The sequence below is a fragment of the Rhododendron vialii genome, chromosome 13a (assembly GCF_030253575.1).
Source record: "Rhododendron vialii isolate Sample 1 chromosome 13a, ASM3025357v1".
Lineage (NCBI taxonomy): Eukaryota > Viridiplantae > Streptophyta > Magnoliopsida > Ericales > Ericaceae > Rhododendron > Rhododendron vialii.
The window spans coordinates 12,213,227-12,241,108 of record NC_080569.1 but is presented as its reverse complement, the minus strand read 5'-3'; the positions used below and the strand labels follow the sequence as shown (position 1 = coordinate 12,241,108).

The 27,882-nt window shown below is 38.1% G+C and overlaps 3 protein-coding genes across 7 annotated transcripts; all 3 read right to left on the bottom strand.

The window, feature by feature from the left end:
* Positions 1-186: 186 nt before the first annotated feature.
* Positions 187-6,569, bottom strand: LOC131312609 (protein RETICULATA-RELATED 1, chloroplastic). Of its 2 annotated transcripts, XM_058340488.1 has the most exons (8): positions 5,931-6,567; positions 5,544-5,642; positions 4,725-4,945; positions 3,103-3,172; positions 2,919-2,998; positions 1,779-1,843; positions 657-899; positions 187-480 (listed from the first exon to the last, which is right to left on the bottom strand). In XM_058340488.1, exons 1-7 carry the CDS (start codon positions 6,384-6,386, stop codon positions 706-708), a joined length of 1,185 nt encoding a protein of 394 aa, XP_058196471.1. In that variant the 5' UTR covers positions 6,387-6,567; the 3' UTR covers positions 187-480; positions 657-705. The 2 variants fall into 2 exon arrangements, with proteins under 2 accessions (XP_058196471.1, XP_058196472.1); XM_058340489.1 differs by lacking the exons at positions 187-480; positions 657-899 and having other exon boundaries at positions 1,821-1,885; positions 5,931-6,569.
* A 2,568-nt stretch (positions 6,570-9,137) lies between these two features.
* On the bottom strand, positions 9,138-11,634 carry LOC131312610 (signal peptidase complex subunit 2-like). Of its 2 annotated transcripts, XM_058340491.1 has the most exons (5): positions 11,457-11,634; positions 11,203-11,354; positions 10,560-10,641; positions 9,563-9,705; positions 9,138-9,428 (listed from the first exon to the last, which is right to left on the bottom strand). In XM_058340491.1, exons 1-5 carry the CDS (start codon positions 11,562-11,564, stop codon positions 9,332-9,334), a joined length of 582 nt encoding a protein of 193 aa, XP_058196474.1. In that variant the 5' UTR covers positions 11,565-11,634; the 3' UTR covers positions 9,138-9,331. The 2 variants fall into 2 exon arrangements, with proteins under 2 accessions (XP_058196474.1, XP_058196473.1); XM_058340490.1 differs by having other exon boundaries at positions 9,138-9,705.
* Positions 11,635-13,878: 2,244 nt separating this feature from the next.
* On the bottom strand, positions 13,879-21,642 carry LOC131313635 (BTB/POZ domain-containing protein At3g44820). 3 transcript variants are annotated; one of them, XM_058342052.1, is made up of 6 exons: positions 20,932-21,641; positions 20,412-20,467; positions 19,994-20,123; positions 16,819-18,027; positions 14,907-15,500; positions 13,879-14,326 (listed from the first exon to the last, which is right to left on the bottom strand). In XM_058342052.1, the coding sequence occupies exons 4-5, from the start codon at positions 17,848-17,850 to the stop codon at positions 14,931-14,933; spliced, it is 1,602 nt and encodes a 533-aa protein (XP_058198035.1). In that variant the 5' UTR covers positions 17,851-18,027; positions 19,994-20,123; positions 20,412-20,467; positions 20,932-21,641; the 3' UTR covers positions 13,879-14,326; positions 14,907-14,930. The 3 variants fall into 3 exon arrangements, with proteins under 3 accessions (XP_058198035.1, XP_058198036.1, XP_058198034.1); XM_058342053.1 differs by having other exon boundaries at positions 20,412-20,481; positions 20,932-20,983; XM_058342051.1 differs by lacking the exon at positions 19,994-20,123 and having other exon boundaries at positions 20,412-20,481; positions 20,932-21,642.
* Positions 21,643-27,882: the final 6,240 nt, after the last annotated feature.

The window sequence follows — 27,882 nt, the reverse complement described above, 5'->3', positions numbered from 1 at the left end:
ACTGAGAGCCTTATTTCCACTTGCTTTTTGAACGTTCTAGATTAGATAATCTCATGGGGTGACTTGTATTAGGGTTTTCCCTCATTTTGAGTGATTAATCGTCCGGTCTGGACAAACTCTGCTTCGCCAGACGCAACTTTTGGCTCAGTCATGACGATGCCCATGTAAGCATATCCGCATCCACAATTGCAAACAAACACGGCGTTGGTTTAAAAGAACCTCAAATCCTCTATTCAAACCACTACCTAAATACAAGGAAGATATTTAGCTAAACTATCCCTGCAAAAATTGGTTCATCGGATGCTGCTGAGCTGGTGATTATTCTACTCCTGATAATTACCGAGACAACATAAGATTTCGTGAAAGATCCTGAAACGTCTCACTTTCACCAGGAAATAATTTATTACGCGCTTTGTCTCTGACTTTGGCACCACTTGTGTTTTCCCTTCATCTGCCTCCACAGCCAAGAAACGTGCAATCCTGAGAAGATATCACAAATATCACACTTACCATATACGGCAGAGGATTTGCATATATATCAGAATAAACTAGTTTCTAGTTCTACTAACAGATACCAAGATTTAATAAAAATAACAGGAAAAGAACAAGCAAATCCATCAACATATAACAATCCCCCAAACAAAAATGCAACTAACCTTCGGTCTAAAAGTCGAAGAAGCAAAACTCTTATCAGAGAAGATGTTGCTATTGCACGCCACTCCATTTAGCCCAATCTATAAATTGCATTCCACCGTAGATATTATTGGCAAATCGCACTCCAACTGTAAACGCCATTGCAACAGGTGGGACCTGCTTCGCAAGAGGAGACGCTTCGACGAGGCTTTCCAGCCCATTTATGATTTGATAGCGAGTGTTGGAAGACACTGCCAGAAAAACACCTGGAGAAGAGTGGAAACAACAGACAAAACTAAAACAGAAGCAGCAGACAAAACAAAATCTGTACACAGAATGGAGGTAGAAATTTATAAACGGATCATAGACTATGTAAGCAGTACACAGCACATAGACACAGGCAACAATCACAGAAAATTCTCTAACAAAACCACTATCGGTCATAAAGATGACCAACTATGTGATACGTCCATCAAATAACTTAGAAGCCTGATAAAAGATCCAACCGCAATACTTACTGATGAGAGATGGACAGTGGAAGTAGCTCGTGAAAGCCGGAAAGGACTAGTAAGTTTGCCATGTGGAAACTACTTGCACCGTCAACCAATTGAGTGTGAGTTTTTTTTTTTATGGAAATAGTTTTATTGAAGTTAATTGACATAATTAACAAAGTAGTAAATATCTTTTTCACCAACCCTATTCGTGTTTTCTCGAACTTTACCGGAAAGGACTTGCAAGTAGTAAAAGCTAACATTGCAACGTGACCCAAAAGATTGACAACTGTGGCAGAAATCATGAGTTTCAGCCAGTGAAAATGTTCCTGACATGAGTCATACACCATACTGGAAAACCAATCGATGAACAAAAAAGAGCAACAAAGTCCCTTTGAATTTCAGAAAGAAACCTACAACTTCACAGGAAGACTGTATTTGACAACGATAAAGTGGATAAGGGGAATAAAAATTTCTTACAGGATTTAAGATTGCAAAAAAATGATCAATTGCAAATGTTCAAGGAATGATTTATTAATTGCAAACTGATATGTAAGCAAAACACAAGTCCCTAATGTCCATTACATAAAGAGCATATTAGAACATTATAAGCAGCAAAAAAAAAAAGGATTCAAGCTAAAGAATTGGGCATACCCCAGAGAGCAGCACTTTTCAGCAAAGGTGGCACAGGGATGTCCTCTTCTGATTTCTTTATGTTTCTGGTCATATTAAAGGCAAAGGAAAAAGGGAGCTATCATCACCTTCAAGGTAAAGCCAGAACAGTAAATAGCTTTCACAATTGAAGATCTAAGCTAAAACACTGACTACCCTGAATGAAATGACAAAAATACAAAGTAGTACAAAGTTTAGGAAATGAATCGAAAGCGAAGGTTAAGAAAGTTTTCATGCAAATAGCAAAATAAAGCCCCTATTACTAATGTAAATTTCTCAATATAAGGTTTGGTATCAGAAGAATAACCTGGCAACTGCTAACCGTTCAACCAGTAAGAAGTCCTAATAATTGTACACTCAGAAAAGCAGTCAAAATGAGACTAAAAACCCAAGGATTTAGGGTCATAGACTCCCATACAATGATGAAAGAATAGAAATGTACGTGGATATCATGGCTGTTCTATATTCTTGTCCAGTTCCTTCGAGTATCAATGACAATTCACCTCAACAGGGAATCTTAGTCAGGATGATATTCGATAGACTTTATACCACATCGCTCATCTAAGGCAACAAACTTGGTTAATATATTCTAGAGGCTACTTCACCTATTGCCAATTGGTTTTAGGTTGGAACCCTCCAATAAATCTAACAACATTCTAAGAACTCTGGAGATGTTGGAAGGACCAAAATATCCAACAAAACAGAGTGCATAAAAATTTACTCCACATAATTTGTATGTGAGTGAAAGAGAAGCTATCCCCCAACTTGATATAAATCATTGGACTTGAATCCCATACAAGAGCAAAAACATTAACATTTCGGTTCAGCATTTACCTTGTTATTTCCCATTAACACTGACCATATATCACAAGTAAATTAGAAAAATGCAACAATTCAACAGTTCATACGCCAAATTCAACTTCTATGTAATGAATAATGAGTTACCCATATTACAGTACATGTACATGATCAGCTTTGGGTGTTTTTCCATTTTTGTTGTAGGTCGTGTGGGTGGGGGCTATTTAGGGACAGAGCAAGCATGTCCCAAACACGTCACCTAGTCATACAACTCAATCAAACTTGGAGATACAGCTAATACAAGATACATCTAGAGAAGCTTACCGTTTAGCTGTCATGATCAAATTTGCAATGCCTTGGCCAATAAGACCACACCCAAATCCGACTGATCCATACATTATGCCCTGAATCCAAAAAAATTGATCCATAAGGCAACGGTCAAAAGGATATGCGATGAGGTCACAAAGTAGCACAACAGTCACTTAATACTCCCGTCAACTTGCTGTACCTTGTAAAAGTATGTAACAATCCGCTGCTTCGCTGAAAATTTACATCCTGGCCTTTCAGCTTCAAAAACACTGCATGCAAGATACAATAAATGATTTTCCAGATGTGCATGCAAGTATTTTTTGCATCTTTAGGCACGTAGCAAGTCAAACTATACAGGAATTATCAACAGAACTTATGAGGTCACCTCAGGATACCCCTTGGTCCTATAATAAAGTGCTACCCAACAGTACAAGGAAACTAGTTTAAAAAAAGGTAGAAAAAAGGGAGGGGGAGATTTTTGGTGGTTTTATCCACTCTGACGAAATCACCAAGCATCTTCCTAATGAGCCCACACACGGTTATTCCACAAAGGAGTAAACATGGGAAAATACTTCAACACCTCCTTGGGTCTTGCAGCCGGCTTCTAACAAAATCAAGTTGGAGCCCACTAGTCAGCCATCACTTAATGATCTCAAATTTCATTTCTCCCTCCTAAGTCTGCTAGTCTCAGCATCCAATAAAGACCCCAATCAGATCTTTGACCTTCACAGCAGTGAAAAGCCCACAACTCCTGATAGCCAAAGCCTAATCTCCTTTGTCTATGCCAACGGGTGAGTAGGATGATACAAGAGTAACATCAGGGACCTTTTAACAAAATTAACCACTTCAAGACAAGAGGAAGGTTCAAATTAAGATTCACCGTCTACCAACGGGTTCAACACTTGACAGAAAGCCTGTGTCCAACGAGATATCTTTGCCAAATCTGAATCAGGCTTCCTCTCACAGCTGATCCTCGAACACTTCACCACTTCCACCCACCGGCCTCTATTCTCCATCTCAGAAATATGTGTATGAAATATTCACCGTCTCCAACAACACCATATCTTTAGATCTGCCCCCCTCCCCCAGTTGAAGGGCATTGGACTCAAATCTACAAATTAAACCCTCACAAATTATTGAAAAAGCCTTCACACTGATGGCTAGAGGAAACATCATGACAGTCAGATGCCCACCCATTGGCGAAGAGTTACACCATTTGTTGAGCTCCTCTACCTAATTCACCTTTGTCTTTGGGGGCAGGATTTTCCACCCGACCTGGGATATTTTCCTTCACCCTCCTGGTATGTTTAAAGAAGATAGAAGTCCAAGCAAGTCCGATTCTCTTGCAGCCTTATAGCTCGGCACAAGGCTGATGAGCACAAAATGTTCTAGGTACTGTATCATCAAAGCCACTGAAACAAAATTACGAGGGAGCTAGCTTGAGGCAGCTGGCACATCGCATGAGTAGTTCAGCAAGAGCATGCGATAACAACATAGCATATCAAGAATTAAGAGAGAGAGAGAGAGAAGAGAGAGGTCCAACTGGTCAATTGATCACAGGTAGCCTATGGGACTACAGAATGGCTCGTGGTTAGCATATGTGTACTAACTGGACTTTCAATGCTATTTATCCAAAATGCATTTGTAAGACTCAACCCTTCCTTACTACACTAGATGGCCATATTCTTTTCACCACACTACTCGTATAAGAGGTACTGAAAGATAAGGGAGAATTTTTTTTCTATTAGTTGCAACTCCAAAGATTGACAAAGTAACAATCACTAAGCTGCATTTTTCAACATTACACTTTGCAATAGTTACCTGCTTGGAAGAGCTCCACAAGCACGGTTAATTTGTCCAAATAAGCCGCTTGAGGTAGATGGCTTCCCAAAACGAGTGTATGGAGCTAGCATGCCAACCAAAGCAATATCAACAACCACACCAACCAAAAGATCTGCCGCGTACAACTCGAATTCTGCCCAGAAATCCTTTCCTCTTTTTTGCACTTCCGCAAATGTTGCACAACAAGAATCAATGACTACCTGAGTTTCATTAAATTCAAAGCATAAAGCACTGGAGCTGTTCTTGAGACATGGATTTATAGCAAACTTACAATAATGAGATAGGGTCAAGAAAAAGGACAAGAAGTGAATGAAGCGATGGAATGAAATTCACAATCCAAACAAACCTACGGATACAAACCATTCTGAGAACTAAAAGTGGAATATAACCACATCTCTGACAAGATTACGATACATAATTTATCCTCATATTCCTTAACCTTATTCATCTCAAGCTAATATGATATACTTAAGACTTGTCGAGTGGAGCTCTGTGTGGTTCTCTGTTTTTTTTCCAGTCCTGTTGACAGATATTCTCACGGTGTTTCTATTGATTTGGTGTTGCTTTATGGGGTTTTCATTCAGCAGCAAGAACCTTTGTTTGCTTCTCAACCTGGGGTATGCCCCAGTTTGTTTGTAGCTTCTTCACTTTTTCTTCAACAAATTTGAGTATACCAAAAGAAAATTTCAAACTATGCTAGATTCATTAATACGAATACCAACATGAGAGTATATGAACATTCCAACACCATCGGTTAATCCAGACAAGATTACACAGAGCAGAAACGCAACAATGAACCTCTGTTCCAACTTTAAAAAGAAAAGATGGATCAGCAAGCATTCTGTTTCGAAGCATCCCAAAATGCCTCATCAAAAAGCCTAATGGCCAAGCTGATCCCTGCAATGCCAAAGTCCCAAAAATGCATCAATAGCCATCCACCAAATACCATTATAGTAACATAGATCAATTATGGAAAATCGATTTTCGCACTCCACTATTTAATAAATATGTACTCCAAAATTTTCCTTTTTAGTGTGCTTTGAAAATTGTGTTGTGCCTAAATGAGTAATGTAGGTGCTAAAAGACAAGCTTTTGAGTGAGAAAGGGGAGCAAAAATCATTTCCCATCAATCAGTAATGAAATCATGAATAATTTCTACAACACAAAAGCAAAATACACATCAACCTGCAAATCCAAGTATCGACTAAGAACCAAACTACGAAGCCCAATAGTCTTCGCAGCCTCGATCATATCCGATGGAAGACTCGTCCCTCGCTTCTCCGTCTCTCTCATCACTTCTTCAAACCTCATCACCGGTCCAAACTCCTCTTCCTCGTAATCACTCTCTTCACTATCATCTCCTCCTCCGCCTCCGCCACCCGACGAAAACCTCCCGTCTCCCCCACTTCCTCCGCCGTCAGCACTTCCATTGTCCATTTCCACTTCCATAGTCTTTGCTGCAAAATCTGATGAGTCGACGCATTTGATCCTGGAAGCGCCGTCGTTCCTAGTTGAGTGCTGCAAAGCCTCGGTGTGTTCCCAGTTTGTGGTCCTGAGACGCGCCGGAACCCTAACTTCGACGGGAAGTGAAGTGTGAGCGTTTGGCAATCGCGAAATTGATGAGCGAATAGCTATTTCCATTACTCTGGATTTACAAAGAGGTTGTTGGAGTGGGAAAATGGAAGGGTTTTGAGATCAATGAGGCTAAACCCTAATGCTGTGTTACGGCGGCCGGATATATATATTTTTTTTTGGTAATAATAATTGCCGTCTGTGGAAATGAAGGCTGTGGGTGGAACGGGGGTGATGAAAGAGAAAGCGCGGGGGGCGACGTTTGTCTGTTTATTAAGGAGGTGTTCCACTTTTTAAAAAGTTAATTTTTTTTTAAAAAAATTAATTTTTTTTTAAACGGAGGTAATTTTAAATTTAAATATAATGAAAATGAAAAATATTTTTTTAATTTTTTTTGCACCGTTTAAAAGATTTTAATGAGATCTATCAAACAAAATCCATATTGATAGAAAAATTATTTGTGTAAATACATAATTTTTGAGCTTAAAATTACCTTCTTTTTCAAAAAGTTCTTTTTTTACAAAACCGGAACACCCTCGGTCACACATTTAATATTAAAAAAAAACAAAAATGTTAGGGTTTATGAAACCCATTAATGCAAAATGTTCAGGTGCGAATCGTGAATTTGAACTATCCATTCTCCTCTCCTCGAGAGATTATTCCATACCTCTGAGGCATGGTCATGTGGTGCCTCAGGGGCTCTCTGTAACATATTTGTGTGGTGCAGAGAGCCCCTAGGGCACCACATGGCCATGCTCCAAGGGCATAGTATAATTTTTCCCTCTCCTCAACATTTTCAACATGAATGAGTTTCATGTACCATATCAAATTTTTTTTTTAAATATCGAATATTATTGCAACTAGAAGCGATAAACGAGCAGAATGAGTCAAGAAGCTAGTTGTCTAAACTTAGTTTGAAAACTTAACGAGTTTTAATATATGTTTGAACTTAGTTTGTTTACGAGACAAGCGATCTTGAACGAATTTTAATTGATCCGAACATGAGTCAGTCTCGAGTAGCTTGAATTTTTTACCCATAGTAAGCAAAACAAGCCTTCAAAAGTAACTTGCTCGAGCTTGATTTAAAAACTTAATAAGTTTCAAGCTTGATTTGTTACATGTACCAAACCGATCTTGAGCAAGTTTGTAACGAATAAACACAAGCTACAACAACTCAAGTAACTTGGTTCGTTTATTGGCCATAATTGAAAATACCTGTTTTCGAAAATAAGATTAGACCATAATAAAGTTTCCTAAGTTTGGCATATAAATCAAGGACAATTTGTTAATCATAAATCTCGAATAAAATAGGGAAAAACCCTAGTTTTATATTTTATTTTTTTGTTGCTACGTGCTCTAAAACATTCACAAATGAAATTGCATTCCTGGGCTGCTCTTTTTCCCTCGTCTTTGTTTGTGTGTTTGGAAATGGTGACGTGCAGGCTGACGAGGTGGTGCACACTCGAGATTGCCCAGATTTCCCTGCACCGAAGTTCATTCAAATTGCATTACCACAAACGCCTACAAAATCAACTGTTCGGGATGTCAAATTGGTCAATTGTAGATCTCATTTTGTACATCATATAGAAAATCACATCAGGATTACCAAATGAAACATGATCTCCATTCGATTTTATTTGGGTGCATCTGAGATGAGAGATCATATTCGACTAAGTTCATGGGCGATTACCACAAATGCCTACAAAATCAACTGTTCGGAATGTCAAACAATCATTCTAGTTCTACACCCACTTACACACCCACACTCATAATAGAGGTGGAGTCCACACACACTACACATCCAATGTGTGTGGGCCCCACCTCTATTGTGAGTACGGGTGTGTATAAATTGGTCAATTGTAGAACTCATTTTGTATCATATAGAAAATCACACCAGGATTAGCAAATGACACGATCTCAATTCCGATCTAATTTGGGTGCCTTCGAGATGAGAGATTATCCGGTGGCACCATCACGTGGTTCTTTTGGCTCCTTCGTCACCACATTCATGTGAAGTACCTACACTTAGTATTGGGTTCCATTCAATGTGTCGTGGTAAAGGAGACGGAGACCGAGTTGAGTTTTGTTCACCCTCCACTTAAGAGGGTGAACATTACTCTCCTCCCTATTGGTTGAAATGATATGAATCCCACCATAAAGTGATGTCATGCTTATCAAAAAGTGTATTGTATAGTAAGCATGATATCACTTTACGGTGAGATCCACACCATTTCAACTAATAGGAAAGATGGTAAAGTTCACCCTCTTTTAAGGAGAGTGAACAAAATTGCACTCAAGGAGACCTGGCAATGCACCAAATTATTTTGAAAAATACTAGGTACAAAGAAAATGGACAAAGAAAATACCCTTAAAGTATACATAAACGGTTCAGATGCAAGAGGTGAAAGTAGAATTCTTACAACATCCAAAACTTTTTGATAAGCATGACATCAAAAATTAGAGGGTATCTAATTTTGGTAAGCATGACATCAAAAATTAGGAGAATTCTTACAACTACAAACCAAAATTGGACATTGGTATTACGAAATTCCGAATCAGTGCAACCGAATAGCATGATCTTTGCGTGTATATGCTCAAACACAGTTACACTTAACAAGGTTTGGACACTTACCAATTCATGCGACTCCAATCATCCTGATCAAATAGAAACCTTAGATAACTGTCCTAAATGGAGAGGTTTACGAACAGTTTGGATTATTGAAGCGAGTCATGTGGCCGGCAAAACCGTGACAGTGCCTTTGATTTCCATTCAAACAATTGGTCACCTTCTACTTCCAAAATAGAATTAGCAGCTACAAATTTTCATGAAACCATAACCAGGGGGTAAATTTTCTATTTAATTGTGAATTTGATGATTCCATAGATTAAGTTCAAAATAAAACACAGCAAGAAACCATAACAAGTTCAGTGAACACAATCTATGATCCTAAAATCAATACTGGAGCTCTTTTCCTGAGACTAGGATCTTATCAAAGGAGCTATGAAGCACAAATTCACTTGCTCTTTTTAGCTTCTTTATCATAATCCTTGATAAGTCCTTCTACATCTTTCCAGAAGAGGCCCTCCACCAAAACTCCCTCCTTTGTGAACCTGCAAAAATGTGTATGTCAGAACACTGCAGGAAAGATATCAATGCACTAGGGAACTCAGACAAGAAGAGCCATTGAGAGAGAGAGAGAGAGAGAGAGAGAGAGAGAGAGAGAGAGAGAGAGAGAGAGAGAGACCACTGAGTGACACTCTTGGTAAACTCCACAGGTGGCTTTGCAGAAACTGATTTGGGATCTGCACTTGCTATGGTAAGGGTGTACATATCTGAGAACCTAGGCAACTTGGAAGAGACAACCAGCCCTGTGGTGGTGAAGGATCCCTGGAAACAGACATGAACGAACCACTTTTCATACAAATTCATATCTTCACAAACAAGAGCCTATGGTCTAAAGGAGGAGGAGGAGGTTTGGTCTAGAGCTAAAACAGTTTATTAACAACATCCAAAACTTCAAAGCAGGAGGTGAAAGTAGATGACATTTATTTCAGTCAGACATCTCTTTGTTTCCCTCATTTCAGAAGACTCGTTAGTGTTCATTCGTTGACGGATGCAACTAGAGACAAGGCTTGATATTCTCAGGCAATCTTGGAATATCAAGAACTTGTGTAAGACACTTAGTTCCACCTGGACAAGGGTGCGTGATAGGTGTATGATACTTCTTATCAACACTTCTTTTACAAAGATACTCGCGATTGGAATATCAAGTACCCATGAAAGACACACCTGGAGGTTTGTACATCTATGATTGCCATCACACCTATAAATTGATATCGTTGCATAATTGCTAGAAACAAAAAAAAATACATCCACAAAACAGATTAAATATACAGAATATGGTATCTTTTGTCAAGTCTGGGCGCCCTTGAGTTAGACGTTTTACAGGTCCACCACTAGCATTGATATAACGTAGCATGGACTTTTACTTACCTAAAAAAATCGTAGCATGGAATTTAAGTTCCGCAAAAGAGGAACTGTGAGAACAGGAGCAAGCGCATATCCTTGAGACCACAAAAAACTGAAGGGATACACAAGTAAGAGACTAAAAGACATTGACAGGAGTGACACCTAGAATCTTGAACAAGCCCTCAAATACAAAGAGGAACAAGCAATTTCATACAGCAAAGCCTTCATACAAGTCCAAAGAAAATCTCAACCAAAATCCAAGTACAACTTACAGCGGGAGGATGCGTAAACATAATCGCATTCTTTTCCTTTGTGTGAATGATCAGCTGCAATATTCCATTGAATACAATATACGTGCTGGCGTCAAGGATTAAACACATTGTGAAAACCAAATTACCCTTGTCATACAGAACATCTCATATACAAGCAGAATCCAATATTAAAATGCACCATTTTAATTGTATTCCATCAAAAAAATACAAGACCGCTCATTTGAGGTTAAAAACAACATTTTCTGTGGTTTCCATCATTTGAGGTTAAAAATTTTCTTGGATTTAGAACTACGGAAAAGGAAAGAGATTATGGGCACAAAATCTCAATAAAACAATAACTCAAGCCGGCATTGTAATTTGTAGCAAAAAGAAAATTTACATGAAACAGGAGAGAAATTGAAGAATCAAACGTTTCATTTTTTCATTCGCACCATCTACTTGGCCACATAATCCTTCAGTGGTGCCTTCCGCTTGCGCTCTCAATCCTCTCTCGCTTATTTTTGTAGCTTAGAATGTTTTTAAAAGACGCACGCACGCGCATGCCAATTACCTGACTTAGATCTCAACAGCCAAAAAAGGGATCGACACAAAAAGTTAAAAAAACGAAGATGAAAGCAAAACAAAGGTCATTGAAAAAGGATATAAGATGATACAGCCGATGAGAAAATTGCGGTTCTCCGGAAACTTCTTGCGGTAAAACTGAGCGACGAGGGCAATAGCTATGATGATCGTTCCCACAAACAACCTAACGTTACTCAACCTCACGTCTTCGATGAATCCACGGCTCTTCACGATCTAGCAACCAAAATCCACAGATCAATCTTACCACGATGGCATATAAATCTACGAATCATGAGAGAGAGAGAGAGAGAGAGAGAGAGAGAGAGAGAGGAATACCTCAGTGACAGATTCGTCGAGGATGTGTTTGATGGAGCTGTGATCTAAGAGGTTTGTTTTTTTGGGAGATTTGGTGGTGGCCATGTCTCCTCCCTTCTTCTCTTGCATTTCGGAGTATAATCTAGGGTTTTTTTGTCTGAAACTGTCAAGCGAGACTGACTGGGATAATAGCCTGAGGAGACTGACTGGGATAATAGTCTGAGGCGACTGGACTAGGAATTTCGGAGCGGGTCAAAGTTTCATCAACGGACATACCGGGTTATATGTTTAATGGATCTTAGGACCAGGTAAAAAATGGAAGTTTTTTTTTTTTAAAGGCAAAAAAAAAACCCCAGTACGTTACACAAGGTTCAAGGTTTAATTTTTTTTTTTTTATAACCGAGGAACAGCCCTACAGCCGAGCCACAATTGCATCCGTCTGCGCAATCCAAACCTTGGGAAAACTAGCGCGGTCACACCAGTCACAGCCGCCCCACTTAAAAATTGTAGTGCATTTGAGCTTTGTTTGTTAATGAGACTAGCCAATATCGAATGAATTTTAATCGAGTCGAACATGAGTCAATCTCGAGTAGTTTAAAGTTTTGATGCATTGTAAGGAGAATGAGCCTTCAAGAGTAACTTGTTCGAACTTGATTTAAAAACTTAACAAGCTTCAAAAATTGTTCAAGCTTGATTTGTTATATGTAGCAAACCGATTTTGACCCAGTTTTTAAGGAATAAAGCTCAAACAACTGGAGTAACTTGATTAGTTTATCGGCCCTAATAGAAAAAAATACCCGTTTTCGAAAATAAGATTAGCCCATAATAAAGTTTCCTAAGTTTGGCCAATAAATCAAGGACAATTTGTTAATCATAAATCTCGAATAAAATAGTGAAAACCCTAGTTTTATATATTTTTGTTGCTATTTGCTCTAAAACATTCACAAATGAAATTGCATTCCTGGGCTCTTTGGATGCATGTTTGGAGGTGGTGCTCAATGGGATGTTGCTAAGCAACACCCTCGGTCACTTATCTCGACAAACAATAGCTCGGATCTTAATCGGACAATGAACAATTCAGATCTGTATTTGTTCAAATTCGATCCAAGCCGTCCGTGCTGAGATAAACGGCCGGATTAATTGCTCTGCATTTGCTCAGCAGTATCCCCGAATCCGGGTGGTGCACACTTGAGACTGCCCAGATTAACCCGCCACTGAAGTTTATTCAAATTGCACCAACGAACTTTTTTATATTTTTGAATCAATTTTGATTCGCTTACCCAGGAGTTGGTTATAATTTCACAGGTGTTATTTAGGATGTTAAAATGACTCTGCATTGCAAGAGCTTTAAGTCCGATATCAACTACTCCCTCCGTCCCTATTCTTTTGTCCCTTTTGGACGTCTGAAACTTCAAATGAGAGTCGAAGAGTAAGCTGTTTGATAAAACTGAAAACTAAAACTGAAAGCTGAAAAATTAAGTATTGAAAGCTAAATGCTGAAATTTTTAAGCTGAAAAGCTGTTTGACAAATATATTAAACACTGAATTAAAAAAATGTTGAATTAATTTTGTTCAAATTATCTCTTAATTTACTAGCAGTCACAGTATACTTATGGTAATGGTGGAGGAGTGGTGGAGGTGGTGGAATGGTGGTGGTGAAGTGGTGGTGGAGTGGTGGAGGTGGAGGTGGAGGAGTGGTGGAGGTGGTGGACTGGTGGTGGTGAAGCGGCGGTGGAGTGGTGGAGGTGGTAGAGTGGTGGTGTAGTGCTGGTAGTGGATGTGGTGGAGTGGTGTGGTGGAATGGTACACGGGAGTGGTGGTGGTGGTGTAGTGATGGTAGTGGTGGTGGAGTGGCGGTGGTGGTGATGGTGGTAGAGTGGTGGAGGTGGTGACGTGGTGGTAGGAGCGGTGGTGGTGGAAGTGGTGGTGGTGGTGGTGGTAGAGTTGTGGAGTTGGTGGTGGTGATGTGGTGGTGGTGGAGTGGTGGTGGTGGTGGAGAGGTGGAGCTGGTGGTGGTGATGTGGTGGTGGAGGAGTTGTGGTGGTGGTGTAGTGGTGGAGTTGGTGGTGGAGCTGGTGGTGATGGAGGAGTGGTGGTGGTGGTGTAATGGTGGAGGTGGTGGTGGAGTGATGGAGCTAGTGGTGTTGGTGGGAGTGGTTGTGGTGGTAGTATGATGATTGAATGTAAGTACACAAAAATTCAGCCAGAATTAAGTAGCTCAAAGCTACTTAATTTTTTTCAACTTTTTACCCTATAGTTTAAGTGGTATTTAATTTGTTAAGTAATGTAAAATGTGGTTATCAAACCTACTGAATCACTTATTACTTAATTGATTCAATATTAAGTGTTGAATTTAGGTTATCAAACAAGCCCTAAAAGTCCTTTACTTATTGTCGTGTTCCGACTCGACCCGGGGTTTTATATGCTTTCAACTTGCAAATAATGCAGAGAAGCATCTTTGAGTGACAATAGCATTCAAAAATATATATTGTACAACAAAAGTCTCATGCTGCAACCAATGACCTCTATATCTTACCACTTTTCAACAACCTAACCAGTTGTTTCAAAGTGCTGTACATGTATAATAACCCCCCAAAAGATAAATACATCACAAAAAAACAATGAGTTTTCTTTTGTAAAATTGAAGGTCCTTGTACAATTGCATTTACTCTGTCAAGGCTCTAAGCATAGCTGCACAGACCTGTATCCTTCCTTGCTCCCCTCCGGCGGGATAGCATTACCCCCACCATTCTGTGCTTCTCAAAACGTTGAACGGCGCATCATTTTCCTTTCCACTTTCGTATTGGGGGATCTCCAGAAATGTCAACCAAAAAAATAATCAGGTGGGAGAGACTCCTTTCGATGCCAGCCTTTATGAAGCGATTCTAGTCCTGATACATCGAAGCAAAATTTTAGTTTCTTATTTTTTGTCACAGCAATCCAACCTTATGTTGCATGGAGTACTTTAAATGTATAAGCACATGCTTCGGACACTCGATACTGAGGTAAAGGTATGAAATTTGAATATTTGTTTAGTCGGACGATCACCTAGCAATCTTACTTTGTAATTGACTTTACCATAGAGCTATACATAAAACCTCATACAGTATTAAGCACGAAATGCTCTACTGATTTCAGCCTAGAAATAAAAGGTACACTGCATGAACTTACGTACTGGTGTCAGATGTTGTACGTGTCTAAGTAATCTCTGATTCCTCTCAAGGACACTGTGATGCGCCGAAATATTTCATATGTTGTAGTTTATTTATTTCTATCTTCTACTATACCTGTGCTCAGTGTCTTAGGGTTTTTCATGCATAATATACAAGTTCTATGCACAGCTCATGCTAAACTTTGAACTGCAAAATATGATTGATAGGTGGATGTTCAACTCGACCTGGAAAATCATATGTAAATCCAATTGAAACACATACCAGGACGCAATCATATAAATCAAATAGATACACATACCAATACTGCGTCCATGTAAGTAGCTCAAGTCAAAGAGAAGGTTTTCCGATGTCTAGAAGCACCGGAAGTCCGTGCTGGCTCAACTGACACTCTTGGGGTAGGCGGCATGATTTCAACGATGTCTTCCTGAGCATCAGATGATCGTGGAACGAGCTTGCATCCTGTCCTCCGACCAACAAAACGGGGAGAACTTAGGGAACTATGTGACTTAGTCACCCGTCTCATCTCTTGCTTCATTTTACTTAAATCTTCTTCAAGTTCTCCAACTCTAGACTTCATTGTCTCCAGGTCCACCTTCAAAACACGGTTCTGGCGCACCACAGACACCCATCCGTCTCTTTGTATGATCTGACCTGGTATGTCAGTTGGGATGTTTGTGAGACCCGCAGGAGCGCTCTCAGGGTCTAAAACGTGAAGGCAACCTGCTAGAGCTGCTCTCAGTTGCAATTGCTCAAAGAAAAGGACTTGAAGAATGACTCTAAGTGGCAACCTTTCATTTTGAGATGCATGTGCACAAGCGTCAATAGAGAGCTTTTGGAAGTCTATGATGTTGCACAGTTGCTCCTTCTCTTTATCTGGGAGCCAAGGGTGTGCCTGTACAATGGCAGTAGTTCTCGTAAAAATCGAACCCAACAACAAACTTGTCGCTAAAAGGTTTCGTCAAAATGTCCCACAAATGTATGCATTCTCAAATGCTAATACGTGTAAGGTACAACAAGGATGACTCATGAAAACCAACAAAAGGCCACCAGCACGACACTAAAAAATGTGAAGGTGAACCTAAGAAGCACAAATACGGAAACGGGATACGGACCAACCCATTCGGTACAACTGACAAGTTATTTTTCAAAAAATTAGGCTAAGGACATGCTCAATGAGTAATTTAATTTGGTGTAAGAAAATTTAAAAAATAATATGTAGAAATATTTTTTTTTTAGAGTTTAAAAGTGCACAAAAAACCATAGGGGACATTTAAATTGGGACTAAGGGAGTAATAACATGTAATTTCTTCACAAGTCAAAGATAAACAAAAACATTATTTTTATTAAACAAGTTTAATGAAAAAACAATAGCCATTGAATTTTATCCATAAACAAAAAAACCATGGCAGTTTGACCCTGCCCTTACTTTTTACGATTGTATTCTGACCTCCTAATGTGTCCCTAGGGTGTCCCCACACGTGCCGTAGTGAGACCCCAGCTTGCCCGACTAAACGAAATATAAGGAATGGATTGAACCCCTATTTAGCATGTCTGACACGTGTCCAAAGCGTGTCGTGTGCCCATCTAAATAGAGGCCAACAGAAGTCAAAGACGTGGGAAAAAAACTGGCTGCTTAGGCTGTCATATTGGAACATAATCAACGTCAAGGTTCTTAAGGACCACAGACCTTTTTCATCAGAGATTTGTTTGGAAACTCTTTGATCACCAACTATAGCCCATATGAGGAAGCTTAGTGAGCTGAACTCAGCAAGCTCCTGAGGCGAGTCTACTTCTCAGAATCTGTTGAATTGAATAAAACTTTGTTGGAGACTCTGTGATGCAACTATAGCAGACACGGGTAAGCTTAGTTAACTGACCTCGGTCATCTTCTGAGTGAGTCTACTTCTCAGAATATGTTAATCACTTCAACTCGGTACAATCAACCTGACATCTTCTGTTCCGTCATACCAAACAATTCAAGGAAATAAGATCAAGTATGGGCAGCAATTAGAGGGTCCACCGGAACAAGAAGAATATATATTTTTTATTTCTTTTCAGGCTCAACACATTCTAAAATCTAAGTTGTAAAAAAACAAAATGCATGACACAAACAATAACCATAATGCAACTGCCTAAATGAAAAAGAAAATGTAAAAATCTGAACACAACCTAGTTTATGCAGGATTCAAAGCCAGTGAATTGATTCTAACCTTGAAATATATGTCGAGTGCTCTGTATAGACCATCATTCAAAGATCTAGAAGACTCTGGAAGGGCCTCCGCAAGAGCGCGCATCTTTCCAGGTTTCAAGTTCACATCAGAAGCAACTTCAGCCATGTAACCATCTATCAACCTCGCAACTATCTTTATTGGTCCAGATGACGGTGAATCTTCCAGATCACATGATAATGGAGAGAACAAACTTGGTTTTGGTTCTGAACTTGTAAAATGATGAATAATCCGCTCAACACAGTCGGTATTATACAAAGTATCAGAATCCGAATAACTAGGTATCAGCAGAGAATCAAGGGAGGCGAAATCCAGTTGCACCCCTATTCTTCTCTCCAGAGAGTCCTGGCATAAGTCATTAACACCTAATATCAACGCAACACGAAGAAGCCCAAGTAGGAAACGGCAAAAGGATTTCCCCTTCTTTTCTGGGAGCAGCTTTACAATGCTTTCCAAAAGTACTCTCTGATCTACAACAACAGGTGTCAAGTTGAGACTTGCTACTGTTCTAGTATGGGTACTTTGTCCGCCTTGCCATCTCCCCATACCAGGAAGGTACTTTTTCGCATAATACATAATAGCACCCGCCAAATTTTCAGGTCTTATACCCCTTTTTTCCATAGTCCAAATAAGTCTCTCAAATAAAAAGACACTGAGATAGGATACATCTTCAAACCACCAGTTGGATTCTGAGCTTCGGATTCTGGCACCAGTGTTTATTCCATTCCACAGAATACTACCCCCGGGGCTCTGTAAGCTACCATACATCATCATAGGCCACCCAAATAGACTAGGATCTGTACAAACCATCATAGATAGAGAATTTAAGCATTTGCTTATGATTTGGAGCTCATCAGCTTTTTTTCCGACTGGTTCAGAACTTTGAAGCGCCATAATACAATCTTTCCAACTCCGGAGCACATTGTTATGAAAGAAACTTTCAGACATAGAACGTAAGTTATCTTCTCCATACTCATCAGTCATTTCAAGATAGTCAGCTACACAATATACCATTATGATGTTTCTAGCTGTAAATTCCACCTTGACGCCGTAGCAGAATTTAGCAGCAAGCAAGAAAGTGTCAGGACCACCAAGGAATCCTTCTAGTGTTGTTGTGAAAGTCCCCTCCTGGACACTTTGAGATTCCTCCACTATTTTCGCTATCTTCCCGCATTTTGATATAAGAGGAAACTGGAGAGACATGCATTAGTGTATATCTGATTAGAGTCTGGTGAGAAAAAGTGCATCGGCCTTACCCGATCCCAAAAAACAAATAAGAATCATAGCATGCAAAACATGAAGATCTAAAAATTTTGCAACAACTACATGAATAATATCAACTAAAAGTCTATATAACTCCCCCGAATAATTTTACTCAAAAGATAAAGCAACGACAGAGAATTATATTCTTTTTTTTTAATCTTTGAAAGACAGAGTTACTAGTGACAGCACAGAGAAGGAAAAGAAGTATATGTAATAATGAAATGGATAGCAACAATAGAGCTATTATCACTGCCAACCACAGAAAATTTCAGCAAGCGACAGGGCCTGCCCTAGGCATAGGCCCACCAGGCGACCGCCTAGGGCCTCCCGTTTTGGGCCCGAAATCGTAGAATGTATTAAATATAATGTACGTGAAAAAAATTAGAAGTAGGCTATTATGGCACAGTGGTTAGGCGTGCACAGTGAGCATAAGGTCGCCAGTTCGATTCTCGGCGTGAACAACTTTTTTTAACACTAGTGGCTTTGGTAAGTGAAGTCTACGAAAAATATTGTTTCAAAATATTCTCGGCGTGAACAACTTTTTTTAACACCAGTGGCTTTGGCAAGTGAAGTCTTCGAAAAATATTGTTTCAAAATGACAGCTCAGAGTCTCGAACTCAGCATCTAAAGGTACCAAAGTGGCAACGCACAATTACATGCCATTGAACCACAGCACTTTTACTACTTTTATTGACCAACAAATTAATATACTAACATATTAGAGGCCCCCTTTTAAAATACCGCCTAGGGCCTCGAAACACTCAAGGCCGGGCCTAGCAAGCGAAGCAATATACAGTAACATATTTCTAAAAGTAACAAAGAACAGGATTGAAGAGAGGTTCTAAATTTTGAACACAAAACTTATTATATGACCACTAGTAAACAAACACCAGTTTGCGTTTCGTAAAAGTTGAGCACATGGATAGCTCACGCAAACCCTCGAAGCTCCATACGTCAGAGACAAACCATAATCTTAATATCTGTACATTTTGAAGATGGTGGAGATAACCTCTCAGTACAGTTTACCCTTTTTCCAATGAGGACCAAATGACCACTGGTTCCACTGGTCTGCATTCACTGCATTACAAGCACAACTTATGCACGACAGCCTTGTCATTTACCAGAACCAAACAACATTCCATCTATCAGTCATTATCAGGTTTCAGCAGAAACAAGTCAACTTCTAATGATTTAGCATGATATGGAAAGACTGCCAAATGCATTAGCAATAACGACCTTGCAGGCATGGTACCTATGGACAATGAGTTCAACATCAGTTCTTGAAATCCTGCGTTTGTCTGTCTTTTGAGAAAATTGGTGATGAATCACACAAGAACACAAATTCATTAACATTGTTCTTTTTAAAGCCTACTGTCCCCAGCACCAATCAGAAGAATAATGTCACTATGGACGAGGAGAATTCAACAAGCCAGTGATATCTATAACTCTCTCTCTCTCTCTCTCTCTCTCTCTCTCTCTCTCTCTCTCTCACACACACACACACACACACACAAAAACCCTAGAAAACACATTATATAAAGGAAAATGCAGCATATCGAACCGTACAGATACATCAAATGTAATTAACCAGATTGGAACTCTACTTAATCATGTGTTACAGTTCATGATCAGGTTATAATCATAATTCGGGTTGAACTCGAGACAACCCGCACAAAGAAGATATAACAGCATGAAGCTATAGCTGGTGACAAAAGCAGAAAAGCATCAAAGAAGAGCTAAGCGCTAACGCATAAGATAGATACTTCCTTAGGGTTTCATTAGCAAGAAAATGGTCAAAAGTGATAGAAAGCCTAAAAATACTCATATGTGTAGTCGTTTGATTAGAAAGAAAATGATAGAAGTGCAAGAAATTAAAAATTCCTATACAACATACTTATGCATGCAAAGTTCTGTAATTGTCTTCCTCTTTCCCACTAAAAAAAACACAAGAGTTCAGACTTTCTCGTGAACATATCTACAATTTGAATCGTAAATTTATCCTCTTCACGAACAAGTTGTTTAGCCTGAAAACATAGGTTACCTTAGTCAAATACCTATACCTTCTGTGATTTTCATGAACATTCTTCAACACTTATCATGCAAAAACTTATTCTTTGTCAAATGCTACAAACAAGAAAATAATTTAATGCAACAGATATTTCTTCTTTGTCAAATTCTACAAACAAGAAAATCATTTGCCTTTCTTTCACTTAAGTCACTTATCATTTTCTTTTTCAATCCCATTTCTCTTCCTAATCAAAGGGACCCTTAATACCCATTCCAAATTTTAGAAGAGAATAGGCAGGCATTACCTTGTGCAGATGGAAGTTCACTCCGTCTACAATTACCGTGATGTCGCTTGGCAAACCTGCATTGCAGAACCTGTCATACCCAATACCCATAAGAGATTCACATCAATAATTCATTATTGAATCGAAGCAATTGCTCCGCCAAATTGATCACCCCCAATAAAAATCATATTTCTTTCAAAAAGGTTCCTTGCCATTTCAAACAGATTCCAGTCCAATCCATAGCCAAGATTTCAGGTGGGTTCCATACGAAACTTGTGGGGATTGAATTTCACTGGAACCTTTGCTGATTGGACAAGAGGATACTGGAAATGCAATTTAGCCGAGTCAATTAACACAATTCTCTTCTTTTATGTTGCTGAGTCCTTAAATGTTAAAGTACGATTCAAAACAGATTTTATTGCAATTTAACTCCAAACATTTATTGTGAGAGTTTAGCTAACAGGGAACATGACCAAAACGTGAACCTATGATAAAAATCGAGAGAGAGAGAGAGAGAGAGAGAGAGAGAGAGAGAGAGTACCAGTCGTTACCCTCACGGAAGAAAACAGACATCCTCCCAGCAGGAGCCATGACTGAACCAAGAACAGAAACCCCCCTCCTCTCTATTTAACAGAGTCCAATTCAGTCGAAAACATCAACTACCCAGACTCTAAAAACGCTAAAAGAATAAGGGAAGAAGTCATGCCAACGAACCGAACCACCCTTGGATACCCAGTACTTTTTTTTTTGTGAACCCAGTTCACTTATTCAATCTCAGGTCATATGGTACGGGTTAGTTTAATTGGCAGAGAAAGAGAGGGAGGATCTTTACAGCTAAAAGTGCCCGAGATAAAATAAAAGTCGAATTTGATGCCACTTAGACCAAACCCAACAACAATAACGGCAGAAGGAAAAGGAAACGCGCAGATCACGACAAACCCATGACCGGCTTTACAGTAGTCTAGGAGCGATCAACACAAAACCACCACTACAACTCATTCAGACATGTCTATTAAAAAATGTATGTATGAGGAAGCTTTAGGCCGGCAGAAGAGAAGAAGCAGAGAGACATGAAGACATGGCTAATGAGAGAGAGAGAGAGAGAGAGAGAGAGAGAGAGAGAGAATTCGGAGGTGTGCTCCTGAAGCACGGAAGAAGTATTTGGTGGCTGGGTGGGCAATTGAGTCGAACGGGTGGGGTGCAATAGTCCCTGTTTTTTAAGAAGAAGATTTGGACGAGTATTAATAGAATAGAGAATATGGGACGAATGTGCTACGGTGGTCCGGTTTTTTAATGTAGTGGTTGGCGGTGGGGTTTGGGTTGGGTTGGAGAAAGAATTCATTGATCGGAACAATAGAGATTTTTTAGAACTTCTTCTATTTTCTTATAATTAGAAAATGCTAAAAATAGTCCGGTGGACTGTCATTAATATTTAAAAAGTGTGTTAAAATATGTAAAAAGTGTACAAAAAATGTGTAAGTGTATTGGAAATTGTTAAAAATGCATATTTTCTCTTTATATTTGTATTGTCTGTAATTCAATCACTGAAGAACCAATCTCGAAGAGCAAGAAGTAATGGAGTACATAGTTGGTTCTGTAATTTTTTCGTTTTTTTATTTTAAAGTTGCCTTATTTTCTCCAAAAATAAAATTAGTTTTTTATTGTTTAAATATTTTCAATGTTTAACGATCTTGATTAGTAATGCAAAGTAGTGGGAAAAGATTGAAAAAGATGAAAATATTTTGTTTTTAATCTAAAAATTAGCATCACTTTTTTTTTTTAAGCATCAATTAGCATCACTTTTAGAAAAGAACAAAAAATTAGTAATAAGACCGAGGGAAATGTATAATGGCTTGAGATTTAGAAAATGTATTATAAATGTATAATGTTTTGATGAAGGAGAAAGAGACCCTAGGCCTAGATCTCTTGCCCAAAAAAACAATTGGAATGACCGGTTTGTCATTGTGGATCATTATCAGGTCCACTTTGATGACCGGGATTATTCATATATTTAAAATATCAAAGAAATGCTCACTTGTATCAAAATATCATATTGCACGAATATCGATAAATATAAATACAGGTCACATCTTTCTTGAAAGAGACTATTTATCACGTTGGATTAAAATCACTTATATCAAGATAGGAGTATATCCATAACCTTCACGCGTTATTTGATTTTAATCAGCATGAATTCTAAAATGGTTGGCGGCCTCAATGAGTCTAAAACTTGGACGAATGAGTCTAAAACTTGGACGATTCCGATCATTAAAGTGCAAAAATGGCCACAAATGAGTAAAACTGAATTCTCCCGTCCATGTTCAGTACCAAAGAGGAGCTACCCGTTTATTACGGACACTAGCTCCCTTCCAGTTTTTTTTTGGTCCAGTCTATTGTCCAATTTGATATCTCAGGCCCACAACAATGATCGAAATCGTTCATTTTGTAGAACTCGTCGAGTTTGTCGTTCTTGTTAAAAATTAGCTTGATTGAACATTGATCAGTACATGATCAAAACAGATTTTTGCACAAGGAAAAAAATATAAATTCTAGGTTTCGAATTATTTTTTTATCCTACTTTTCTTGTGCAAAATCTGTTTCGATCATGTACTCATCGATATTCAATCAAGTTAATTTTTAACATGAACAACAAGCTCTACAAAATGAACGATTTCGATCATTGTTGTGGGCCCGGAATGGGCCCACAAAATCCCAAAACTAGACAGTAGACTGGACATAAAAACTGGAATTTATTGAACTGTTGCTAGAATTTATTGCCTAAACACCAACAAATCTGACAAAGGGTTTGTGAAGCGTTTTCTTTCGCAGGGATTACAGTGTGGTCTTCATACCAGAACCATTTTATTTCTTTTTTGACAATCTGCTCATGTGTTATTATAAGAGTGCAGATTTTTTTTTATAACTTTCAGATCAGCTTACGCACATGATGATTATTCCAGCAACCCAACCGTCCACTTAAATTGGTTGCGAAACGTTTCACATATTAATATATAGTAATTGAACCTCCAATAGTCAACGTAGTAGTACTTGGCTTTTTCGTTGGGTTTGATTCATGAGGATGATGTCGTGGATTCGAGATGATCTAACATACTAAAAAGAAACAATATACCAATGGTATGGGCTGTGAGGATACGGAGGGCAAATGAAAGTTGACAATTTTGTTGTTGGCCAAAATGAGTAGAAAAATAAAGTCCTACCTGGTCAATAAATGGACCAACGAGTGCTAAATTAATAAGAAAGAAGTTGTTCTAGCTATCAATCTGGATTTCTATTTGTGTGGGGGGCAACAAAATGAAATTAAAAATGGATAAAGGCAACGATTTTCACACTTCCCTTTTTTTATAATCACACTATCTTTTTCTTTTCTTTTTTTTCCCTTTTATAAGGTCCCGTTCTATCAAAGTTCTTATTTCTTAAGTGCTTAATTATTTGAAAAATAAGTTTGTTCACAAAATTAACTTTTCTTTTGTATGGTCTTTCACCCTTGTAGACAGGAAAGAAAGAAAGAGTGCATTTGTCATAAAAGAAAGTGTCAAAATCAATTACTAAATAAGGTCATGACTGTGCAAGAGGTATACTACCTCTGAGAGGTCAAGTGTGAGATAAAATGATCCTACTAGTTTGACAGGGTTTGGCATATAACCTATTCATTTTGTTCTTTTATTATAACTTTTATAAATTTTGCGTCAAATTTTGATGAATTAATATTCACATCCACAAGAAAAATAAAGAAATTATTATCTATTATGCAAATTTAAGGGAATTTTAGAAACAAACAAAAATATTCTCTCAACATAGATACGGGTACCGACTAAAATGAACCGATGGCACATAGATTGGCGCACGTGGCCCATTTTTGCGTCACACACAAATGATCCAAATTGTTCATTAATTTTTTTAAAAAAATTTGAACGGTCCTAAGAAAAATTAGCCTAGTTGGATAATTACAAGTGCTTAATCTAATGTACCAATACTAATTTTTCATTCAGAATACACCAATTTTTTTTTATTCAGAATACAAGAAGCACTTGTAGTTATTCAATTGGATTGATTTTTTACTGGGCCACTCGAAAAAATACTTTAAAATTGGAGTAATAAACAGTTCGGATTATTTATGTCGGACGTGAAAATGGACCCCACGCACCAATTGTGCACCATTTGTGAACTTCTCGCCGGTTCCCATAGGATTTTCGGAAATCTTTAATTTGCTTATTGTTTGTGCCTCATCACTGGGCATTGGAACGAGAGACAACCCAAGGGTTAGTCTAGTTAGGTGGTGGGTATGCTCCCAATACAATTGATCAGATTTCGATTCTGAAGGTCAGACCACAAAAAGGAATTTTGTGCGAAACCCCTAGTCCAGGCGTGGAAGGTCTGTATTTGATCAGACTAGAAAGGAAATTAGTCAAAATACACGTAAATTGACCCTAACACCTTGACAGTCAAGTCAAAAAGAGAGAAAAAAAAGAAAGAAAGAAAGAATGAGAGACACTATCATGAAATATTCCTGGGCTATGTGCATGTAAAGTATCGAAGTGAAGCATGAGTAATGTTCTTGTAATAATGACTAACTTCATTCTTAAGCATGGCATGTGAAATTTGACCCAAAAAATTGTCAAAAAGCATGTCATTAGTCCAAAACTTAAATGAAAATCTCAAAGGCCTTGTTTGTTTGGTAACTTTGAGTATTTTAATTTTGATAGTGGGTGGAAAGAGAAATAGGGTAATGGTTGGAAAGAGAGGTGGTAATGATTGGAGAGAGAGGTAATGAGTGGAGAAAGATAGAGAGAGAAATGAAATTAATAATTAAAAAAATAAGATAATAATTGAAGAAAGATATAGGATAATGATTAGAAAATAAAAATAAAACAAAGTAAAGTATGAAAACGAACAAGGCCTTTTATCTCTTGAAGAAAACATAACCTCAAACTTAATTACCGGGATCGGTGATTAGCTCTCTTTAAAAGTACTTATTGACCATAAACTATCCCATATGGAGTATTAACTTAACCAAACAATGCTGCTAACACAATTTTAGATACAACTGCGTTCGGAATCGTTCGATGCATATAGGTCTACATGCATCGAACGGCTTTGTACGCAATTAGATCCGAAATCATGTTTTAAAGTTTTGTTTAGTAGACTTTTTGGATCGTTTATAATCTAGCATTCTAGCTGTATGGTGAGATAATCTCACTGAGATTTAACCCTTGTTCTTGTTCAGCAGTCACATCGACCCAATTCAAAATTTGATTTCCTTAATTGGGGAATTCACTCAAAAATTAAGTACCATACTGCTCCTAATAAATCATTTCAAAGGTACTCCACTGATTTTTCAGACCATATAATCTGGATTCTGATTGTAATTAATAAAAAATTAAATAGGGTCACCTCATGATGATGACAATTCTTAAGGGGTCAATATGTGATGCAGACCTTTAAAAAGTGCACATCAAGTGCAATTAGATGCTGATTGAGTCACAACAAGAACACGCTCGTTCAATTGAACAAAATGAAATCTGTTAGTATATATATATATATATAAAGTGGAGTAATTGATTTTTACCTTCTCCTTTTTTTATAATCGCACTTATTTTTTGTCCTCTTCTGATGTGAATTTAAAATTTTATCTTTTCATTTGCATACTCCTTCACCTTGAAAGGACAAAATTATAAATTCACATCACAAAAAGACAAAAAAATGAAGTGTGGTTATGAAAACGGAGAATGTGAAAAATCACTACCCAAAGACAGGTGTATAAATATTACGCGCTAACTCATAACTCAATACGCAATTTGAGTCGTAATTCAAAGTTCGAAGTGATCCAAAATTTTCCCAATTCAGAATTTTCTTCCTATGGTAAAAATGTGAGCACATACGAAAACAATCATGACAAAACATTTTACTTCACCCACAGACAGTGATTATGTAAATCTTGTTCATGTGACATCTTACATGCATCATATAATGAGTCAAATCAATATTGAAAAGCAAGAAAAGAAGCATCTACTCCATATTTTCCCCCTTCACATAGAGGAAGCATCTATTTGAAAGTTAAATAGTATAGTGTCCCTGGTTAAAATAAATCGAAACTTTTTGCATTCTATCAACTTCTTTCGGGTCAATTTATACGGGACATTTGCTCCGAATTTAATTGATTTACCTATTAATGGGCGGTGGAATTGAACCCTAAAATTAGTCACATAATCTAGTCCGGACATATGAGTTATGAAAAGAAAATTAAGTAGTAGTGCCAACCAAGCAAATCAAGAGGCACTGCTTTTTGAACCCTTTTTTGGTTTCTCACTCTCACATATGATTACATTGCCACTAAAGGGAAGAAATGAATCTAAAAGAAGCAACAATTAAACCCCTCAACTACAGATCCAAGGTACCACAGAATTATAGTTTTGGTCATTCTTGCTGTGAATTGCACGGTGTGTGGTAAGGCTGCTTCAACCAATCACAATCGACCTCACCTATCACCCATCCATAATTGGGTGATCCACCTACTCTGGACCACTACCATTGATTTGAATAATTGAATTCCATTAGCCTCAAACTCCTCTTCCTCCTCCCCTCAAACCTTCAGTATACCCATGTTCCAGTGTGTTTTTTGTCGTTAAATCACATAAAAATTAAAAGCAATAGAAAAGTTCTAGTTAACTTGATCGATCTATTAGCCGGAAATATCCAGGAGTAGAGGTAAAAAGAAATATGGGTACAGAAGATCTGAATTCCTTCCTCTGTTTTTTTCATCGGCAATGAATTCCTTTCTCTTGCAGCTAAAATTTGCAAAAAGTTTTCAAAAAAATTAAGTCGGACAAAGCTTATCTCTGGCGTGCGAATACTTCGAACAAGGTTGAAGATTTATAAGTTTTATTTTTACAAGAGAGAAATGCCTTTTAATTAATTGGAGATTGTTGTGAATGTTAGCCATATATGCATACTTCATCTTAAATTAGGAGCTAGACATGACTTGTGGGTGAAGAGAGAGAAGTCTAGAATCGCTTAAATATTTGTAGTACCTCCCTCGAAATTTTACAGAGTCTTTTAAGTAATTTTTCTTTTTTCTTTACATATTTATAACAGCAATGAACTTGTAATATATATATAAAATCACAAATTATCCAGTGATGGATCCCTTAAGGTTTTACCGTGCGAACCTCTCATTTTTCGAGCAAATTTCAATGATCTGAGCCGCTCAAAATGTGCAGAACGTGATTTTAAGGATAACTGAGAGAAATCAGCAAAAAAACTGAGCGGAACCGACTTGATTTGAGTAGTTTTTTTATTAGACCATTCAATGAAAACTGCTCCGATCAAGCCCTTCCCGGTCATTTTTTTTGCCGATTTATCGCGGGTACCCTTCAAATCACTTACTGATCATTTTGAGCGACTCGAATCATCGAAATTTGATCAGAAAAGTAAGGTCCGCATAGTAAAACCGTGCGGAATCCCTCACTGGATA